Here is a 20,835-nt window from a genome sequence, read left to right as displayed (position 1 = left end):
GCTGCTTTTCCAGAGGGCCAGGTTTGGTTCCCAGTACTCACATGTTGTCTTCAGGGGTTCTGGTATCTTTTTTGGTCTCATGCACAGCTTGTACGTGGTACTTTTATACACATTCAGACAAAATAAAAATATTTTAAATTTTGATAACAGTTTGAGATTATGTTGGATCTAGGAATTATATATTTTTATGACTAGTTACCTGTTATTTTTAAAATTTAAAGTTTGCATGCATATACCATGATGCTTTTGTGAAGTCAGCGTACAACTTGTGGAATCTGTTCTCTCCTACCTTGTGGGTACAAGGGGTTGAACTCAGGCCATCAGGCTGACAGCAAGCAACATTACCCTGATTTACCTTGCTGTCCACTAGGAATTGTATTTGCTTTTGCTACTAAACTACATTTCTTTTTATTTATTTTTTGGTTTTTCAAGACAAGATTTCACTGTGTAGCCCTGGCTGTCCTAGAACTTGCTTTTAAAATCAGGCTGGCCTTGAACGCACAGAGATCCTTTTGTGTCTGCCTCCTGAGGGCTGAGATTAAAAGTGTATGCCACTACTGCCTGGCCAATTTATTTATTTTTATGTACGTTGATGCTTTATCTGCGTATATGTTTGTGAAGTGTCAGGTCCCCTGGAACTGGGCTTACAAATAGTTGTGAGTTGTCATATGGATGCTGGAATTGAATCCAGGTCCTCTGGAAGAGCAGCCAGTGCTCTTCACTGCGGAGCTATCTTTTCAGCTCCATCTTTTATTTTTGTGAGATAGTTACATGTAACCCAGGCTAGTCTTGAATGTATGTATGTAATGAGGCTGATTTTGAATTCATTGAAATAGTCCTGCCTCTTTCCCAAGTGTTGGGATTAAAGCCTCAGCTCCAGCCTGGCTTCTCTGTCAGTAATAGTAATAATTAAAATTAAAAGTTTATTTCTTCTTTTGGTGCTAGAGATTGAATGAGGAGCTTAATGCATCATAGGCAAGTGATCTGCTCAGCTGTATTTTCAGCCCTCTCTGGAAATCCTGTGGCTTAAATGTTAGTCTGCTTGATGATTCTCCTTCATTTGTCTTTATCCTTCATTCATTCATTTGAATTGATTCTTTTCCTTTTTGCTTCTGTGAGTTGATAATTTTATACTGTCCTTCAAGTTTTATGATCCTTTCTTCCTCTTGCTCAATCAACTTCATTGTTGAAATCTGTGTTGTTGTTTTATCATAAGCAGTGTACTTTTCCACTCCAGAATTTTTCACTTCTCTGTATCGTTTCTCTTTATTGATACGCTTATTTTGATTATCTTTTTTTTGTATTTATTTGTTTATTGTGTGTGTGTGTGTGTGTGTGTGTGTGTGTGTGTGTGTGTGTGTAGCAGGATGAGGAGGCATATAGAGGTCAGGGGACAACTTTGTGGAGTCTCTTCTCCTTTTCAACCTTCAACATTTTTGGGGGTTCTAGGAGTGGAACTCTCGGGCGTCATGAGGTTTGTGTGGCAAGCACCTTTACCACCAAAAGAATCATCTTGACAATCAAACATGATAGAGAAGTTCTTAATTTATAATATGACAACGACATCCACATTATTAACTGTTAAATTTAAGTAGGCAGAAAATTTCAACAAAATGATCTTTATTTTATTTCTTTTTTTTATAGTTCTGGCTGTTCTGTAACTTGTGTAAACTAGGCTAGCCTCAAATTACAGAGATCCACCTACCTCTCCTTCCTGAGTGCTGGATTTGTTTTGTTTTGAGATGGGGTCTCTCTATGTAGCTTTTTGTCACAGATCTCATTGTGTATACCAGGCTATCTTCAAACCCACAGAGATCTATGTGCCTCTTGCCTTCTGAGATTACAGACATGCGTTACCATTCCTGGCCTTTTTGCTTGTTTTTATTTATTTATTGTGTCCTAGAGCTCACATCTGCCTGCCTCTGCCTCCTGAGTGCTGACATTAAAGGCTTTCACCACCTGGCTCAGGACACACATTTTAAATTGAAGCTTCTTTTTCCTTTATAAAAAAGTAAAATTGTTGAAAAACAAAGCAAAAAAGGCTGAGTTGTTCTCTCTTGTTCTTGTGTGTACATGGGCCACAGCATGTTTGTGGAAGTCAGAGGACAATTTGGGGAAAGGTAGTCAGGCTTGGAGGCAAGTGCCTTTACGCACTGAGCCATCTCACAGCTCTGAGCTTTTTCTTTCTTTTCTTTTTTGTCTTTCATTCTTTTTTGTTTGTTTTTATTTTTGTTTTCAAGACCAGGTTTCTCTTTAGCTTTGGAACCTGTCCTGGAATTAGCTCTTGTAGACCAGGCTGGCCCTGAACTCACAGAGATCTGCCTGCCTCTGCTTCCCAAGTGCTGGGATTAAAGGCCACCACCGCCCTTTCTTTCTTTCTCTCTCTTCTTTTTTTCTTTTTCTTTTCTTTTTTCTTTTTTTTTTTTTTTTTAAACAAGCTCTTTATTACTTAACTGGGCTTGAATTCACAGACATCCAAGTGCCTCTACCAACAGAGTGCTGGGAATTAAAGACATATGCCACTACCCTTGGCTGCAAAAATTTTAAAGATTTTTTTTTTTAATGTATGTGTATGCTTGTGTTTCTGCCTCCTGAGTGCTGGGATAAAAGGTATGCACCATCATGCCCAAGAATTATTTTAGTTATAAATTGATTATAAATTTTCTGTTATCTGTATTTATTTACATTTATTTTGTGTATATGTGTGTGTGAAGAAGTTAGAGGCTAGCTTTTGGGAATTGATTTCCTTTACCATGTAGCTCTAGGGGATTAAACTCAGGTTGTCAGGCATAGGGGCAAGTGCTGAGCCTTCTCACTGGCTCTGTATAAATATTTTAAAGTGGTGTCTGAAAATATCCATCATGATGTAGTCCCTGATAAACTTATCAAGCAAAGATTAGGTAGTTTAGTTTATACTTCATGTTCTAAAGTACTTACTTGTGATTTATTTTATACAGGTACTACCGTACTAGAGTTTGGTAGGAAAAAGATCGACTTATTGAAGCTTTCTTGATATAGAAAGAGATGTGGGGGGATTCTCGATCTGCTAACAGAACAGGACCTTTTCGGTAAGTCTTAAATTTTAAGTATTTAAATTTTCAAGTATTTATAATGTAACTTGACTTACCATAAAGGCAAATATTTTCTTTGTGGAGAAATAACTGAGTTTTTTTTTTTTTTGAAGTAGAAAACATTTTAAAAGTTTCTAGTCATTTCTAAATTGATTGAGAATATATGCCCAGTATGTGGCAAATGCTTTGGTTCTGAGCTATAGCCTTAGCCCTTGATAGCTTTTTTTTTTTTTTTTTTTTTTTTTGGAGACAGAGTTTCTCATCTTTTTATGTATATGTAGTCCCGGCTCTCCTGGAACTCATTATGTAGACCAAAGCTGGCCTCAAATTCGGAGAGATCCTCCTGCTCCTGTCTCTGGAGTACTGTGATTAAAGGTGTGAGGCATCACACCCAGCCAGTAACATTTTTCAAATATTAAAAATATGCCAGAATTATTTATCTGTTTTGGGTTTTTGAGACAGTTGTGTCACTCTGGCTCATGTGGACCTGAGCTCAATACATAGCCCAGATGGACACTGAAGCTGTGGGAATCCTTCTAGCATCCCAGGTGTGAGATTATTTACTTACTTTCAAGATAAGGTTTTACAATGTGTCCTGGGCTGCCTTTGAACTTTTGGTCTTTCAGTCACAGCTTACCAAATAGCTGGAATTGCCTTCTTCACGCTTGTTAATTCTTTTATCTATTTTAACAAAGCAGTATATATTTTGAAATCTAGAAAAATATGTTGTGCTTAAGTTTATGAAAGCTCCATTAAGGGGCTGGAAGGATGGCTCAGCAGTTAAAGAGCATTTGTTGCTCATGCAGAAGATCCAAGTTTGGTTCCCCAAACCAAAGCATCAGGGAGCTTACAACCACCTGTAACTCAGCTCTCAGCGATGCCACTCCCTATTTTGAACTCGTCAGGGACCTGCACACAGATGACATATACTTACATATATATACATATTTACATATATAAAAGTAAAACCTTGAAAACTATATTAATTTCAACAATTTATGTCTAGACTCTAGAGCTGTGTCTTGCTTTTGAAATTGATATGCTTTTCTAAGCTACACAAATATCAGCTTTAGAGGTTTTGGGTACAAAGAGTAGAAAAAGTGGTAGCCCTTAGTTATAAATGGATTATGCTTTCATTTTGTAGGAATACTTTTAAAAATGCTTAGTGTATGTTTATGTGCGTGTATATCTGTGTAAGTGTGTGTGGAAACCAGAGGAGAGTGACAGAACCCTCAGAGCTGGTGTTACTAGTATTAATGGGATGCTAGGACTGTGTCTCTTTAAATGATCCATATTGACTTTAAACTAGCAATTTTCTAATTCCAGCCTCTCAAAGTAGTATATATGTATGTGTGTGTGTATTACTAAAAGTATATTTTATACTTTTATTTTATATATATTTATATATATATATATTATATTTTTTTTGTACACACACACACACACACACACACACATATATATATATATTATTAGGGACTGGAGCGATGGCTCAGCAGTTAAGAGCATTGACTAGTCTTCCAGAGTATCTAGAGTCAGTTCCCAGTACTCACATGGCGGCTCAAAACTGTCTGTAACTTCAGTTCCAGAGGATCTGACATTTTCACACAGACATAAATACAGATATAAAAACACCAAATGCACACAAAATATAAATAAATAATAAGTAAGTAAATAATGATTTTATTTCATGTGCATGAGTGTTTGCTCACATGTATGTATGTGTATGTGTGTACCACATGAGTGCCTAGTGCTCACAGAGGTCAGAAGAGAGCATCAGGTCTCTAAAAACTAGAGTTGTAGACAGTTGGGAGCTGCCATGTAGATGATTGCAGCCACTAAGCCATCACTCTAGCACTGGCAGTAACTTATTATCCAAACATAGCTATGCTCATTTATTTACAAATTGTGTGTGGTTGCTTTCATGTTGTAATTATAGAGTTGAATAGTTGTGGTAGCTAATGAATACTCTACAAAGCCCCAATATGTTTACTTCCTAGCATTTAGTGTAAAGTTTGTCCGTGCATGGTGGCACACAACTTTAATCCCAGCTCTCGGGAAGTGTAAATAGATGGATCTCTGTAAGTTTGAGGACAGCCTGGTCTACACAATAAGTTCCAGGACATCCAAGGCTATGTAGAGAGACCCTTTTTCAAAAAACCAAAAATAAATAAATAAATATAAAAGGTTTGCCAAGCTCCAGTCTAAATCAGTGTTTATATGTAACATTTAAAAATATTTAGATTAGGGCTGGAGAGGTGGCTCAGCGGTTAAGAGCATTGCTTGCTCTTCCAAAGGTCCTGAGTTCAATTCCCGGCAACCACATGGTGCCTCACAATCATCTGTAATGAGGTCTGGTGCCCTCTTCTGGCCTGCAGACATACACGCAGACAGAATATTGTATACATAGTAAATAAATAAATAAATAAATAAATAAATATATTTAGATTATTGTTTGTCTTCTTAGTCTATTTATGGATAATTATTTTGTATGTCAGACTATTTCTTATAGAATTAAGTAATCCAAAAATTTTAGGGCTGGGGAGATAGCTTAGTGGTTAAGAACGTTGACTGCTCTTTGAGAGGACCGAGGTTCAATTCCCAGCACCCATATGGCAGCTCACAACTGTCTGAAACTCAAGTTCCAGGGGATCTGACACCCTCATGCAGACGTGCATGCAGACAAAAACATCAATGCACATGAAATAAAAATTAAAAAAACAACAACAAAGAGCAGTAGATAGATTTGGCTCTGTTGCACAATTTCCCCTTCCTATATTTAAGAACTTTTTTTTCTTTTGTTTTTTGAGACAGGGTTTCTCTGTGCTCTGTACATCACTGACTGTTCTGGAATTTACTCTACTGTAGTCCAGGCTGGTCTCCAGCCCAGAGATCGGCCTGCCTCTAAATCCTGAGTGCTGGGATTAAAGGTGTGGGCCACCACCACCTGGCTTGTTTTTGTTTTGAGGGTCTTTCTGTGTAGCTCAGACTGGCACTGAATTCATTCCTTCTGCGCCAGCCTCTACAATGCTGGGGTCACAGGCATCTACCACACATAGCTCTTACATGATGTGTTTTAGGTATGTGTGTGTGTGGCATGTGTGTGTTCAGTCTCACTTGTAGTCATAGTGGGCCTGGAACTCACTATGCAGACTAAGCTGGCCTCCTAACTCACAGGACTCCTGACTCTGTCTTCTGAGTACTTGAGTTTTTGTTTTTGTGTTTTCAAAACAGAATCTCTCTGTCTCTCAGCCGTAGTCCTGGCTGTCTGTCCTAGAACTGGCTGTCTGTCCAGGCTGGCCTCACAGAGATCTTCCTATCTCTGGCTAAGGGATAAGTCCCTAATTTTTAAGGTATTTGACCAGAGGGAGATATTTTTGGGAGACTCACAAAAAAAGGTATCTTCTAGGAAAATGACTTTTATTTGCTCTTTGAGATACTTTTCCTCGTAAAGTTGTTTTACTATAGTTTAAAATAATTTCTATACCCACTACTGTTTTTTGTTTGGAGATAGGTGCTCACTGTGTAGCCCTTGCTGGTCTGGAATTTGCTATGTAGACTAGACTGCCCTTGAATTCACAGAGGTAAAAGGCATGGGTCACCAATCTTGGCACTACTGCTGTTTTATTTTTAATAAATTGTTTCTTTTTTTTCTTTTTTTTTCTTAAAGATTTATTTATTATGTATACAACAGTCTGCCTCTGTGTATGCCCACACGCCGGAAGAGGGCGCCAGATCTCATTACAGATGGTTGTGAGCCACCATATGGTTGCTGGGAATTGAACTCAGGACCTCTGGAAGAGCAGCTGATGCTCTTAACCACTGAGCCATCTCTCCAGCCCCCTAAAATTGTTTCTTGATTAAACTATAAAATATAGATAGAAGAACTGTAGTGTGGTAGGTTACTATTGATCTGCTTGAGTTGAGGATAAGATAATCCTCATGGCAGTATTCAAGGACAATGCTGGATGTGTTCTGGTGAGAAAATGCATACTTTTAGATGTCTCTGCAGTCATTCCACAAGTGTCTGTGGAAGCTTAAGTATTCCAAAAAGCCAATTAGTAGGACTTGAATGATTTTTAACTATGGGAGACACTGTGGTTAATGATAAAATTCTAATTTTTGTGTTAAATTTTATCCTTATGAGGAATATTTAAACTTGTTTATGATGAACCACGAAGACATAACTGTTGTTAGTATTATTGAGAACCAATAGAAATTGTCATGTTCTGAAAATCCATTAATTGTACATTGTTCTAATGTTTGTGTTAATGCTTTAAATTTCTATTTACTTTATGAAAGTGTTTGGTGGGGAGATGTAAGAAAAACATCTGGGGAGATGACTTACTGGGCAAGAATGCTTGCTGAGAAATCAAGAGAACCTGAATTTAAATTTCTAGTACCTACATTAAAAAATAAAAAAGAGCAGTGTGGTGGAGGCAAATACCTTTAATCCCAGCAGAGGAGGCAGAGACAGGTGAATCTCTGTGAATTCAAGACCAGCCTGATCTACAGGGGTAGTTCCAGGACAGCCAGGATTACACAGAGAAACCCTGTCTCAAAAAACCAAGAAACAACAGCACGTGCTTCTAACCCAGTGTCAAGAGGGTGGAGACAATGATCTATAAGCTCAGTCCAGCTAGCCCAACTAAAACGGTGAGCTTCAGATTCAGTGAGAAACCAGGTCTCAAAAAATAAGGTAGAGTGCCATAGAAAATGCTTAATGTCCTCCTCTGGCCTCTACATACATGCACCCCTCCCATGTGTGTTTATGTGTGTGTGTGAGGTGTATGTGGATATGTTTGTATGTTTATATGTATGTATTAAAAACACATAAATGATAAATTAAAAATAAGGTACAAAGGAAGTGCTGATGGTATTGTAACTGATCTCTTGAACCGAGTGATCTAGAGTCGGTTGTCTTTTGAGTTTTAGTATGTTGGTGTAGTTTGAGCTCAGAAGGGTCATATGATAGAATCTCTGTGTTTGGGGAGGAGAGACTTCAGTTGGTCCTGATAAAATCTCCATGCTTTGGTTGTACTTCCAAGTAGTAGATAGCCCTTCAGTCACCCCCCCCCCCCACACACACACCTTTTTTTCCACATGCCTCTCTGGGATTCCCAGGTGCCTAATTGCCTATTTAAGTTCCTTAATCTTTTGGTATATTGAAACAGGGTTTCATTCTGTAGCTGAAGCTGGCCTTAAATTCAGGATTATCCTCTTCAACATTCCAAGTAATAAAATAGTTGTTTACCACCATGTGTGACTGTCCCTTAATCTTTGATCAAAGCCAAAATGTGTAAAATGCTCTAGTGTTTAGCTAAAGGGAGAAGTTTGGTAGTATGAAAGACTGGGCAACTCTTGTTTATTTATTAAGTTATGTAAATTGAGAGTATGTTTTGCCTGAATGTATATATGTCATGTGTACCTGCTTCCCGAAGAGTCCAGAAGAGGGTGTCAGATCCCCTGGAACTGGATTATAGAGGTTGTGAGCTGTTATGTGGGTGCTGGGAACCAAACCTAGGACCTCTGGAAGAACAAGAGCTCTTAACCACTGAACCGTCTCTTCTGTTCCAAGTATACTTTTGTTGTTGTTTGCTTTTCTAACTGTTAGTATTTTTAAAATAATGTTTCATTGCAGTAAAAAGTTAGCTTGAGCCAGGTTGTGGTGGCCCACACCTTTAATTCCAGAACTCAGGAGGCAGAGACAGGCCAATCTCTGTGAGTATGAGGGCAGTCTGGTCTACAAATCAAGTTCCAGGACAGTCAGAGCTGTTACACAGAGAAACCCTGTCTTGAAATTAGCTCGAGGCTTTAGAATTTGGTGTGTCAACTTCTTTATTTGGTACATGGATATTATGCTTAAAGATATTATGTTCTAGATTACTTTCAGATTTAAACTTTTTAGATAATTTAGCTTGGCAGAGATGACTTAACATGTTTTATGGTTGATTGATATTGTCTTTGATACTGTTGGGTAGTTATAATTGTACACAGCTGAGGGTTCTTCAGGTAGAGCCACAGTAGAACTGGTGTTTAGTGCTATTACTGGTCATGAAGATATACAACTAATCTTCCTTTTTGACCTTTACTCATCGGATTGAATAAAATCCTTGATGTACATACAACAAAATATTTTTGGAATTTTTACCATCGGGTGCATCAATGAGAAAGACACATCCTGAAACTTACAAGAAATTTTATACTTTGAGGCTGAGCATGGCTGCTTATTATTATAATTCCATTACTCAGGAAGTAAAGGATTGCTTCAAATTCAAGACCAGCCTGGTCTATGTAGTGATTTCTAGGCCAGTTAGGCTACATAACGAAATCCTATCTTAAAAACAAAAGAATAAACCAAACAAATAGAAAATTGCATTGATTTCCCTGACTCCACATGTATAGTAATTGTCATGATGATCTTGGAATTTTAAGTTCCTTGACGGTAGAAAATGGGAATTTTTGTAGCATGTTCCTTTGTTAGCTTATCTGGTATTGCGGATTTTCCCTGTTGCAGGACTGGGTGAAAGCTTTTTCTGCAGCAGTCATGTTGAAAACCTTGTGTTGACTTACCTCGTGTTCTGAAATGGGAGCATAAAAGTTTACTCGGACACCTCGTCTTAAAATAGCAAAACTTGCTGTTTTCTGCAGATCTAGGACCTTGTTACAGAACTCTGCCCCCCAAAATGTGTTTACAGAAGAATGTGCTGTGATTAGAGAAGAATATGCTGGTGTGTAGATTTCAAACTCTCTGGACAATATGAATAACCCTGTCTTTGTTTCTACAGTGGGAGCCAAGAAGAAAGGTTTGCTCCCGGGTGGAACAGGGATTATCCTCCTCCTCCCCTTAAGAGTCATGCTCAAGAGAGACACTCTGGCAACTTTCCTGGCAGAGATTCACTTCCCTTTGATTTCCAGGGGCATTCAGGACCTCCCTTTGCAAATGTAGAGGAGCATTCTTTCAGCTATGGAGCTAGAGATGGACCACATGGTGACTATCAAGGAGGGGAGGGACCTGGACATGATTTCAGAGGAGGAGATTTTTCATCCTCAGATTTCCAGAGCAGAGATTCAGCGCAGTTGGACTTCAGGAACAGGGATATACATTCTGGGGATTTTCGGGATAGAGAAGGAACACCTATGGACTACAGGGGTGGAGATGGTACTCCTATGGATTATAGGGCTAGGGAGACACCTCATATGAATTACAGAGACAGGGATTCTCACCCTGTTGACTTCAGAAGTAGAGATGTTCCTCCATCTGACTTTAGGGGGCGGGGCACATATGATTTAGATTTTAGAAGCCGAGATGGACCCCATGCAGACTTTAGGGGAAGAGATTTATCAGATTTGGATTTTAGATCCAGAGATCAGTCTCGTTCTGATTTTAGGAACAGAGATGTATCTGATTTGGACTTTAGGGATAAAGATGGAACACAGGTAGACTTTAGAGGCAGAGGTTCAGCTGCTACTGATCTAGACTTTAGGAATAGGGATACACCACATTCGGATTTCAGAGGTAGACACCGTTCTAGGACTTACCAAGATTTTAGGGGCAGAGAGGTAGGACCTTGTATGGAATTTAAAGATAGGGAGATGCCTCCTGCGGATCCAAAAATTTTGGATTACATTCAGCCTTCTACACAAGAGAGAGAACATTCTGGTATGAATGTGAACAAGAGAGAAGAATCCACACATGACCATGCAGTAGAAAGGCCTTCTTTTGGTGTTCAGAAGGGAGAGTTTGAGTGTTCAGAAACAAGAGAAGGAGAAACACAAAGTGGAACCTTTGAACATGAATCTCCATCAGACTTTCAGAACAGCCAAAGCCCGGTTCAAAACCAAGACAAGCCAAAGCTTTCTGGAAGTGAACAGCAGAGTTCAGATACTGGTCTGTTTAAAGAAGAAAGTGATTTGGACTTTCTTGGCCGACAAGACACTGATTACAGAAGCATTGAATACTGTGATGTGGATCACAGGTTGCCAGGAAGCCAGATTTTTGGCTATGGCCAGAACAAGTCTTTTCCACAGGGCAAAATGTCCCGAGATGCCCAACAGGAACATCAGGTATGTTGATGAGGTGGTTCATAATACTTTTCTCAAGGATGAAGTGTAGAATGCAAAATGTTCAGTCCCTCAAGTCTTATACAACTATTCAAAAGCAAACTTTGTATTTGAAAATGGAATAATGGAGTTTAAATATCCAGAGAAAGGCTCTTGACCCAGAGCATGTTTTTCATGTGCGTTTTAGTCGTTTTGTTTTATTGTGCTTGTTTAAATGACCTATGATAAATTGATCTTAAACTATCAGTCTTGAGCCAGGTGGAGGTGGCGCACGCCTTTAATCCCAGCACTCGGGAGGCAGAGGCAGGCGGATCTCTGTGAGTTCGAGACCAGCCTGGTCTACAAGAGCTAGTTCCAGGACAGGCTCCAAAACCACAGAGAAACCCTCTCTCGAAAAACCAAAAAAAAAAAAAACAAAAAAAAAAACTATCAGTCTTGGGGAGTGGGTCTCACATCTTTTGGAGTCCTTGTGATTTGGGATTTATTTTCTTATTTAAGTTCACTTAGAGAATGCTTAGAAATGTTTTTGCAGTCATGAGGATATGATGTTAATGTTGCAAGTTTCCTCTTATAGCTAGCTTAATTAGCTTAAATGTTAAGTTTCTTAAATCTAAGTGAGGAGAGTTATATACTTGCAATTAATTACAAAAATTATCTTAAAATAGATTTTACCCATATCTACTGCAGTTTCTTTTATTTTGTGATCTCTTTCTCTGTGTGTGTGAGTTTTCTTTTTCTTTCTTTTTTTTTTTTTAAGACAGGTTTTCTCTGTGTTGCCCCAGCTGTTCTGAAACTCACTGTGCATACCAGACTAGCCTTGATCTCATAGATCCACCTGCCTCTGTCTCCTAAGTGCTAGAATTAAAGACATGTACCACTATGCCTTGTCTGTCACTTGGTGATCTTAATACTTAGTAACCAAATAGTAGGTTTTGAGAATTTTAGAACATGCTTTTTTATTATATTAAGACTCCCTCAGTAAGCCTTGTTCTTAGCATACTTATAATTCAGTAATGCTAGGGAAAAAATGAGAGAAAAATGTAAGTTCTCATTTCTTGACTGTATTTCATGTTGGGTTTTATTTTACATGTAAAAATAAATCTATTTGTGAAATAACTTTACATTCTGAATTCAAGGATCAAGATTATAGGACTGGCTCAAGTGAGGAGAAGCCTAACAGACTTATTCGATTAAATGGGGTGCCAGAAAATGCAACAAAAGAAGAGGTAAGGCATATGCTCTGTCTCTGTTAATTAAAAAAAGAACCAGGTGTGGTGACACATGCCTATAACTCTAGCACTTGGGAGATAATATGCAGAAAGATTGCCAATTGAGGCCAACCTGGACTAATTGTGAGAATTTATCTCAAAATTAAAAAAAAATTAAAATTCACTTTCAGAAATTACAGGTTCATAGGAGCATGTAAAGAAATGTACAGAGTCAAGTGTTGTGATAGATGTCTGTAATCAGTACTCAGGATGCTGAAACAGAAGATGAAAAATTTGAACCCTAGGAATGGATAGTGGGGCAAGGTAGATATATATAAGCAAGTACAATGATACTTATGTGTGTACTTATGTATGAAAACACTACAATGAAACCTGTTATTTGGTATGCTAACTAAAACAATTCGGCGCCAATGTTGGGCTTGGTAACAGAAGCCAGAACTGAGCCTGGTTGTATAGGCCTATAATCTTAGCCCTTCAGGAGATTGAGTCAAGATTGTAAGTTCAAGGCTTACTTGGGCTGTAGAATGAGATCAGGACAGCCCCAGGTCTTTTAGTGAGACCCTGTCTCAAAATAAAAGTTTAACTGGGCAGTGGTGAAACTGGGCAGAGGAGAAAACGGGGAGGTCTTTGTTAGAATGGATTAATTTGCTGTGGTAAAGGAAATAGAGGATGATGGAGGGGGTACAAGGGAAAGGGGATATATTCGTCCCAGAGGGAAAAAGTACTGCCTCTGGATAGGGAGGAGACAGATGTGGCATATAAACAAAAGGCAGTTTATAAAGGTAAGGAAAGGATGAAACCACATGTTAGGATGATGTGGTTAATTTTAATTGGGTATGCTTTTTAGGTGAACCAAAGGGAGCTTTTGATAGTGGATTTTGGAAGTCAGCCTCAGGAGGAAGAGGTCAAATAAGGGAGTAGACCTTAGTGAATAACTTTAGGAATGTGACCTAATGGTATTTTAGCAAGGCAGAGGGAAAGAGGAAGAACATCAAGACCCGCCTAAGTCACATGCATGAGTGGGCTAGTGTCCCTTCATTTGTTCCTTCAAATGTCCCTACCAGCTGAGCTATCTTGTCAGATTGAGGATTGGGCCATTTTAGATTGAACTCAAACCTGAACAGAACAAATAACTAGATTAAGTTCTAGTGCTAAGGCCCTGGACTGGACTAAATTGTACTCAGTGCATTATTTTTAACACGAGCCATTAAGCATTAAAGGGTTACACACAGCAATTAAAGAGAGATTTGGAATATATATATATATATTTCAAAACCTGTAGTCTTTAAAGCCTTGCTCTTTTGCCTTTTCGAAGAGTGCTGGGTGTGAATCCAAGGCCCTGAATATGCTAGGCAAGCTCTCTACTACTGAGCCACTTTCTTTCTACCTACCTACCTACCTACCTACCTACCTACCTACCTACCTACCTATCTATCTATCTATCTATCTATCTATCTATCTATCTATCTATCTATCTATCTATCTAATCTATTGGATTCTGGAGACGTGGTTTCTCTGTGTAACAGTCCTGGCTGTCCTAGAACTTAACTTGGAGGACCAAGCTGGCCTGGAACTCAACAGAGATCCTCCTTCCTCTGCCTCCCAAGTGTTGGGATTAAAGGCATGTGCCACCACGCCTGGCTCCTGAGCCACATTATTAACCCAGCTCTCCTGCCTATGTATGGTATATTCAGTTTCTGTTTCTTTTTCTCTTTGGTATGCTGCCTCTACCACTTCACATTGAGCTTAGCAACCTTGAGCTCTGGCTAGCTGGGATCATAGGTCTTTGTAGTCATGCCCAACTTCATTTATCACCCTTTGAATATATAGAGTGAGTATGGTTCTCAGGCATTCTGTGTTTTGTGAGTTGGTCAAAGAAAGAGGTTACTCCAAAATGTAATTTTAGGCTCTCTTTGGCATCAGAAAGGTCCAGCCTCTGATGGAATGAACCTTGAACAGCCATACAAAGGCATATTTATCGGTTGTTACACAAAGTTGTTTTTTCCTAATTAAATTCCTTATACCAAATCTATATGTTTTTCTGAAGGAAAGCAGCACACCCTCACACTTTAGTCTTTATTGTGTACTGTTTTCAGTACCCAGTAATCTCCAAGAGCGTCAGGTGTGCCTCGTGACCAAAGTCATGCGAAGGCTTTAAAGCTCCCTCAGAAAAACAATTGTATAAGTCACAGAAAACTATCACTATTTTCCACAATGACTTCTTCAAGGTCAAAGTACTTTTAAAAAATAACTGTTTAGTCTAATGCTTACCCTAGATACAGTGAAAACACTATTCATTCTAATGTTTACCATAGATACAGTCACTCTGCTAGATTCTTACAATATCGTTTAATTTGTCTTTATAAAATAATCCTTGCTTTAAATTGTATAGAGTGAAAACCAGTAGGGAAATATAAACATTAACATTTAACTATAATTTGTATCATTAGTGTAAATGTCATATTTTTGCAGATTCTTAATGCTTTTCGGACTTCTGATGGCACACCTGTAAAGGAGTTGCAGTTGAAGGAGTATAATACAGGTGAGCTCTTTTGATGTGCATGTAATCTTGGATTAGGAAGAGTCTTGGACAGATGTCTCTGCATTATGTGCTACTCAAAAATTTTGTTTTTAAGAAATCACAAATAAGATTTTCAGAAGTTTCCTGTTGGTGCCTTCAAATAACAAGCAGCTTTAGTCTTAACTGTGGTTCTTTGTATGGCTGTTTATTCACACATGGGCAATGAGGATGCATGCTCCAGTTCTTCTGAGTGCCTGTGAGATATAAAGTGAGTGCTGTGGCATCTGTCCTTGACTGTTTTATATGATTAAATTATTAAACTTGTTATTTATGTTTTTCATGATGGTGGGATGCTTACATTTGAGCCTAGTGAAATTTAGTAAGCTTACTGTATATAAAGTTTCATATTTCATTGTTTCAAGATGAAATTTAACAGCTTACCAGAGAAATTGTTCAAACTTGTAGTTTCTCCAACTTTGTGTTGCTCTGACAAGAGTTCTGCCACAGCTCAGGCTTCGAAATCCATGAATAGGTCTAGAAGAGCTTTCTCTTCAACCTCTGCAGTCTGAAATGCTGTGATTGCTTCTAGTATTTTGATTGCCACCTTTGGTCACCTCCTTTAAGCCTTACTATAGGCAAGTGAAATACCGCACACTCAAAGTTTTGCTGAATATTTTTGGGACTCCATAATATGAAATAGATTAAAAATAATTGGTTTGGCAGTAGTGGTGTACACCTTTGATCCCAGAACTCAGAGGCAGAGACATGTGGATTTCTGAGTTTGAGGCCAGCCTAGTCTATAGAGAGAATTTCAGAACAGTCAAAACTACACAGAGAAACCCTGTCTTGAAAAAAAAAAACAAAAATCAATGAATAAGTAAATAAAAATAAAGGCAATCTTTTTTTCCTAGAATTTGAATTGAAGAAAATAGAGCATTTACATTTTATAGAAAATAGAGAATCACAGTAATATATTTAAAGGCATCTTCAAGTTAGAGTGTGTCATATTTTGGAGGATATAGTTCATTTTATTATTTGTTTAATCTGTTATTATTATTAATTTTTTTCTAGTCCTGGGGATTGAACCCAGGCTTTTATGTGTGGGCTGGGCAAGCTACTAACCTGACCTTATAGTTAACTTTTAAATAATTTACGATGGAATGAAATTTTGGGGAGGGGGAGGTTTGAGACAGGATTTCTCTGTGTAGCCCTGGCTATCCTGGAATTTGCTCTGTAGATCAGGCTAACTAACATCAAATTCAGAGATTCACCTGCCTCTGCCTCCTTAGTGCTGGGATTAAAGGTGTCACCATCACTGCCCAGTTTGGAATGGAATTTTAGTATCTAATGAGATAGCTTCTTTTTTTTTCATGAGTTCTGCAGTGAAAAGCACAAAAATAAATTATTGTGCTTAAAATAATGTGGTTTTTAAGTCTACAAGTGTATTTTTTCCTGTAATTAGAGAGGAAACTCAGAAGTATTATTTCTCAGAAAACAATTATTTGTTTTAAATAAAACATGACTAAGAGTAGATATGTTATTCTTGTGTGCCTTAATTTTGTAGGTGTTTGTTGCATGTGTCTGATATATTCTCTGAGAACTAAAGATAGAATTAATAGGGTAGATATGCTTTTTAATTTACAGGGTGATAACCTCAGTTCTTGTGTCATGAACTGCTTCCATTAAGTATTGATATCGTTAGTAAAGCAGCCGCTTAAACTCTTTAGTTTCTGTAGTACTCAATGATTTCCATTTCAATAGTTAGGTTTGCAAGCAAGGTAAAATTACATAAGTGTGTAGGATCCAAAGTGGAAGTATTTAAGTTTGCTAGCTGTAATGGTTCCTAGAATCATAATTGACAGACTTAAGGTACTGATGCATATATAAAATTGTTTAGGATGTTAAAAGCAATGACCTTTTGTTATATGACATGATTGTATATTCAATATGTAGTTTCTTTTCTTTTTTTTTTTTAAATGAATAAGTTACTAGTTCCATGACCGGTTTTATACCTGCAGGTGACAGGTAGAATGAACTTTAAATGATGCCTCTTAGATCATGGTATCCTTTATGCCTAAAACCTTTATATATAGCTGCCTATCTCATATGGAAGAAATCCCCATTTCCTTTTTCTAACTTATAAAGCAGACTGTAAGCTGGTCTATGACTGTGTGACCTCTTTCTGTATCAGTTTTTAACTTATTATCTGTAGCCAAACCGATCTTAAGTCTTTGACCAGTAACTGCTCATTTCTTTGTCAGATCCTTTTAACTGCTTCCTTTTTTTTGATCTCCACTTATCTTCTAGGATTTATTTCTTGGCTTCCCTTTTAACTTCATTTTGAAGCTTTACCTGCTGTCACTCCCATAGTTGCCTTTTTTTAAGTTCTTATTTATTATATATAGAGAGTATATTACTATGAACACATTAGTGTGTTTTTTTGTTTGTTTGATTGAGACACTGTTTCTATGTAGCTCTGGCTGCCCTGGAACTCGCTCTGTAGACCAGGCTGGCCTCGAACTAAGAGATTCCCCTGTCTCTGTCTCCCAAGTGCTGGGATTAAAGGCGTGTGCCACCACCACCTGGCGCTAAACATCTCTTAATCTTTGCTTCTCATATTTGTTGCTTGGAGGATTACCTTTCTTGTTTGAACTTCAGGGAGCTCATCAAACCATAGACCTCAATTAGAGGTAACAGGATTAAAAAAGAATTAATGTCTAAAGAGATGCTGATGTTATTGTTATTTACAGAGATCAGAAATATTTATTTGGGGCTGGAGAGATGGCTCAGTGGTTAAGATCATTGCCTGCTCTTCCAAAGGTCCTCAGTTCAATTCCCAGCAACCACGTGGTGGCTCACAACCATCTGTAATGAGGTCTGGTGCCCTCTTCTGGCCTGCAGACATACATGCTGACAAAATATTGTATACATAATAAATAAATAAAATAATTTTTAAAAAAAAGAAAGAAATATTTATTTGTTCTATCTGTAACTCACCTGTCTCTGTCCCCAGGTCCTGGAATTAAAGGCCTGCACCATCACTCCCTTTTTAAAAAATAAATTATTTTTACTTTATGTGTATGAATGTTTTACCTGTGTATATATAAGTGTACCCTATGTGTGCAGTGCCTACAGAGAGACCAAAAGATGGAATTGTGGGAACTGAAGTTACACAGTTGTGAGCCACCATGTGAGTGCTGGGAAGTGAACCTTATATATAAATGAGTCTTCTATAAGAATAGTGGGTTTTGGGCTGGAGAGATGGCTCAGAGGTTAAGAGAACTGGCTTCACTTCCAAAGGTCCTGAGTTCAATTCCCAGCAACCACATGGTGGCTCACAACCATCTGTAATGAAATATTCTGCCCTCTTCTGGCCTGCAGGGACATATGCAGGCAGACCACTGTATACTTAATAAATAAATAAATCTTTAAAAAAAAAAAAGAATAGTGGGTTTTCTTAATTCCTGAGCTATCTCTCTAGCCACTGTTTTTATTTTGTTTTTATAGCTCAGGCTTGACTAGAATTTGTTATATAGTTTTTCTGCTTCTGAAGTGCTGGAATCAGGTATCTGCCACCATGCCTGATTTAAGAAGGTACAGTTTTGTTTTATAGACTGACCTCAAATGTTGAGGAGAGCGGCAGGCTGCGTCCCACCACCCGGCTATCTTTACCCGAAATAATTACACGGAAACTGTATTCTTTTAAACACTGCCTGGCCCGTTATCTGTAGCCTCTTATTGGCTAGCTCTTACATATTAATCTAACCCATTTCTAATAATCTGTGTAGCCCACGAGCTGGCTTACCAGGAATGATCTTAACCTGCGTCTGTCTGGAGTGGGAGAATCATGGCGACTCCCTGACTCAGCTTCTGTCTCTCAGCATTTTGTTCTGTTTACTCCACCCACCTAAGGGTTGGCCTATCAAGGGGCCTAGGCAGTTTCTTTATTAATAAGAAATCACTCCCACATCAACTCTGTTCTTTAGTTCCTGATTGTGCTTTGTATAGAAGCATAGAAGTACTGATAGATGTTATTGCATCCCAGAACCACTCTATAGGAATTATCACAGGTAGGGGTGGTGGTTCACATCTATATCTATAATCCCAGAACTTGGGAAACTGAGGCAGGAGATTCTTGTAAGTTGAGGTCAGCCTGGAAGAAAACTAAAGAAGCAAAAAAGGAGTTAATCGTTTCTACTCCACATATTAGATAACAAAGCCCAGAGACATGTGGCTTGACTGTGATCACGTGTGAGTTAATTGTAGTTTTATGTCAATGTTCAGAACTATAACTTAACTGTAACTATAACTTACTTTTATGTTGCCCAAGTTATGATGCTCATTCTGATTGATGTGGCATTGAATGAGCCAAATGCTGTGCTATTATTTGTTTGGAGATACAGCAATGAAAAGAAGACTTTTGTCTCTATCTGGGACCTCAGTTGTTTGGTCAGTTTGCTACAGGTGATATTCTCTCTTGATCCTTCTGTTACTCTATTCTTTCTCCTGGGATGAAGTGTGTTCTTGCCTTGAGAAAAACAGGTTTACAAAGGTTTTATCCCCCCTTTTATTTTCTGATTGGTTGTTTTGTGCACGGTGGGTGAGTGAGTAATGGTGGAAAAGGAGTGAGAATATGATTTGAATGAGATCACTGACTTTAAAAAAAAATAACTGCTCTCCTTTGACTTAATTAGTATCTGGAAATAGACTGCTTATTTCTTCTCTTCTTGACTCATTCATTAGATTATGGTCTCTAAGTAGGACATTATCCTCCATTGTGTTCACACTGCCAATGTATTAAAAATAAATCGAGTAAGAAAGTTTCCTAATGGTTGTTCTGCTGGACCCATTATCATCAGGATAAAATGACACTTGCGACTAATTTCAGATTTTGAAATAAAAGTAGTGGACTGTGGCAATACCTATCTATAATCTCAGCATTGGGTAAATTAAAGCAGGGGGGGGGTGTTATTCAGTTGGAGGCCATCTTGGGTTGTGTAGTGAGTTCAGGACTAGTTTAAGTAGCCTATATAGTAAGATCTTGTCTCAGAAAATGAAGGAAAACTGAATTTTTTCCTTTATTTTTTATTTTGTGTGTGTGTAGTGCATAGGAACAAACCCAAGGACTTAACACTAATCCACATCCCTATGTCTTTATTTTCTCTAAGTAACTAATTGGTCCACATGGAAAACTAAATAAAATAGAACCATATGCAGTTTGAGAAACTTAGCCAGTATATCTGTATATTTTCCTTATTTTATTGGCTCTATTATAAACCAGCAATCCTTTTTTTTTTAATTATTTTTTTAATTTGCATTGGTGTTTTGTCAGTATGTATGCCTGTGTGAGGGTGTCTCCTTAGCCCCGAAATAATCATGGAGAAACTGTATTAATTAAATCACTACTTGGCCCATTAGCTCTAGCTTCTTATTGGCTAACTCTTACATATTAATTTACCACATTAATACGCATTACTCTGTGTATTGCCATGTGGCTGTGGCTTACCAGCTAAAGTTCTTGTGGCTGTCTCCTGTGGGGCTACATGGGTTCTCTCTGACTCTGCCCATCTTTCTCCCAGCATTCAGTTTAGTTTTCCCCACCTAGTCCTGTTCTACCCTATCAGGCCAAGTCAGTTTCTTTATTAACCAATGGTATTCACAGCATACAGAGGAGAATTCCACATCAGGTGTCAGATATTGAAGTTACAGACAGCTGTTTGCCATGTGGGTGCTCTGGAAGAGCAGTCAGTGCTCTTAACTGCTGAGCTGTCTCTCCAGCCCCCACCCCCAGCAGTCCTTATATGCACAGTTGAAGGGAAGCAAACTAGAAATGCTCTTAAAATGTCAAAGTGATGAGTTTCATATGGACCAATTCCATTTTCCCAGAAGGTAGTTTGACATACAAATTAGAGATTTTCTTAATTTTAATAAAACAAGTTACTAATCCTTT

At 38.1% G+C, this 20,835-nt stretch overlaps 1 protein-coding gene across 1 annotated transcript in view; it reads left to right on the top strand.

Annotated features, from left to right (window-relative positions):
• The window catches only part of Rbm6 (RNA binding motif protein 6), a 94,000-nt gene that overhangs the window by 9,976 nt on the left and 63,189 nt on the right, over positions 1 to 20,835 (top strand). The window contains exons 2-5 of the mRNA XM_050139543.1: positions 2,958 to 3,068; positions 9,860 to 11,138; positions 12,272 to 12,361; positions 14,837 to 14,906. Coding sequence (XP_049995500.1) covers positions 3,025 to 3,068; positions 9,860 to 11,138; positions 12,272 to 12,361; positions 14,837 to 14,906 — 1,483 coding nt within the window. The 5' untranslated portion in view covers positions 2,958 to 3,024. The remainder of the gene's footprint in view (positions 1 to 2,957; positions 3,069 to 9,859; positions 11,139 to 12,271; positions 12,362 to 14,836; positions 14,907 to 20,835) is intronic.

The sequence above is a fragment of the Alexandromys fortis genome, unplaced genomic scaffold (genome assembly GCF_014885135.2).
Source record: "Alexandromys fortis isolate MF-2015 unplaced genomic scaffold, M_Fortis_MF-2015_v1.1 scaffold_36, whole genome shotgun sequence".
Lineage (NCBI taxonomy): Eukaryota > Metazoa > Chordata > Mammalia > Rodentia > Cricetidae > Alexandromys > Alexandromys fortis.
Note: the sequence above shows the minus strand (reverse complement) of the source record. Positions and strands in the feature narration are given on the sequence as shown.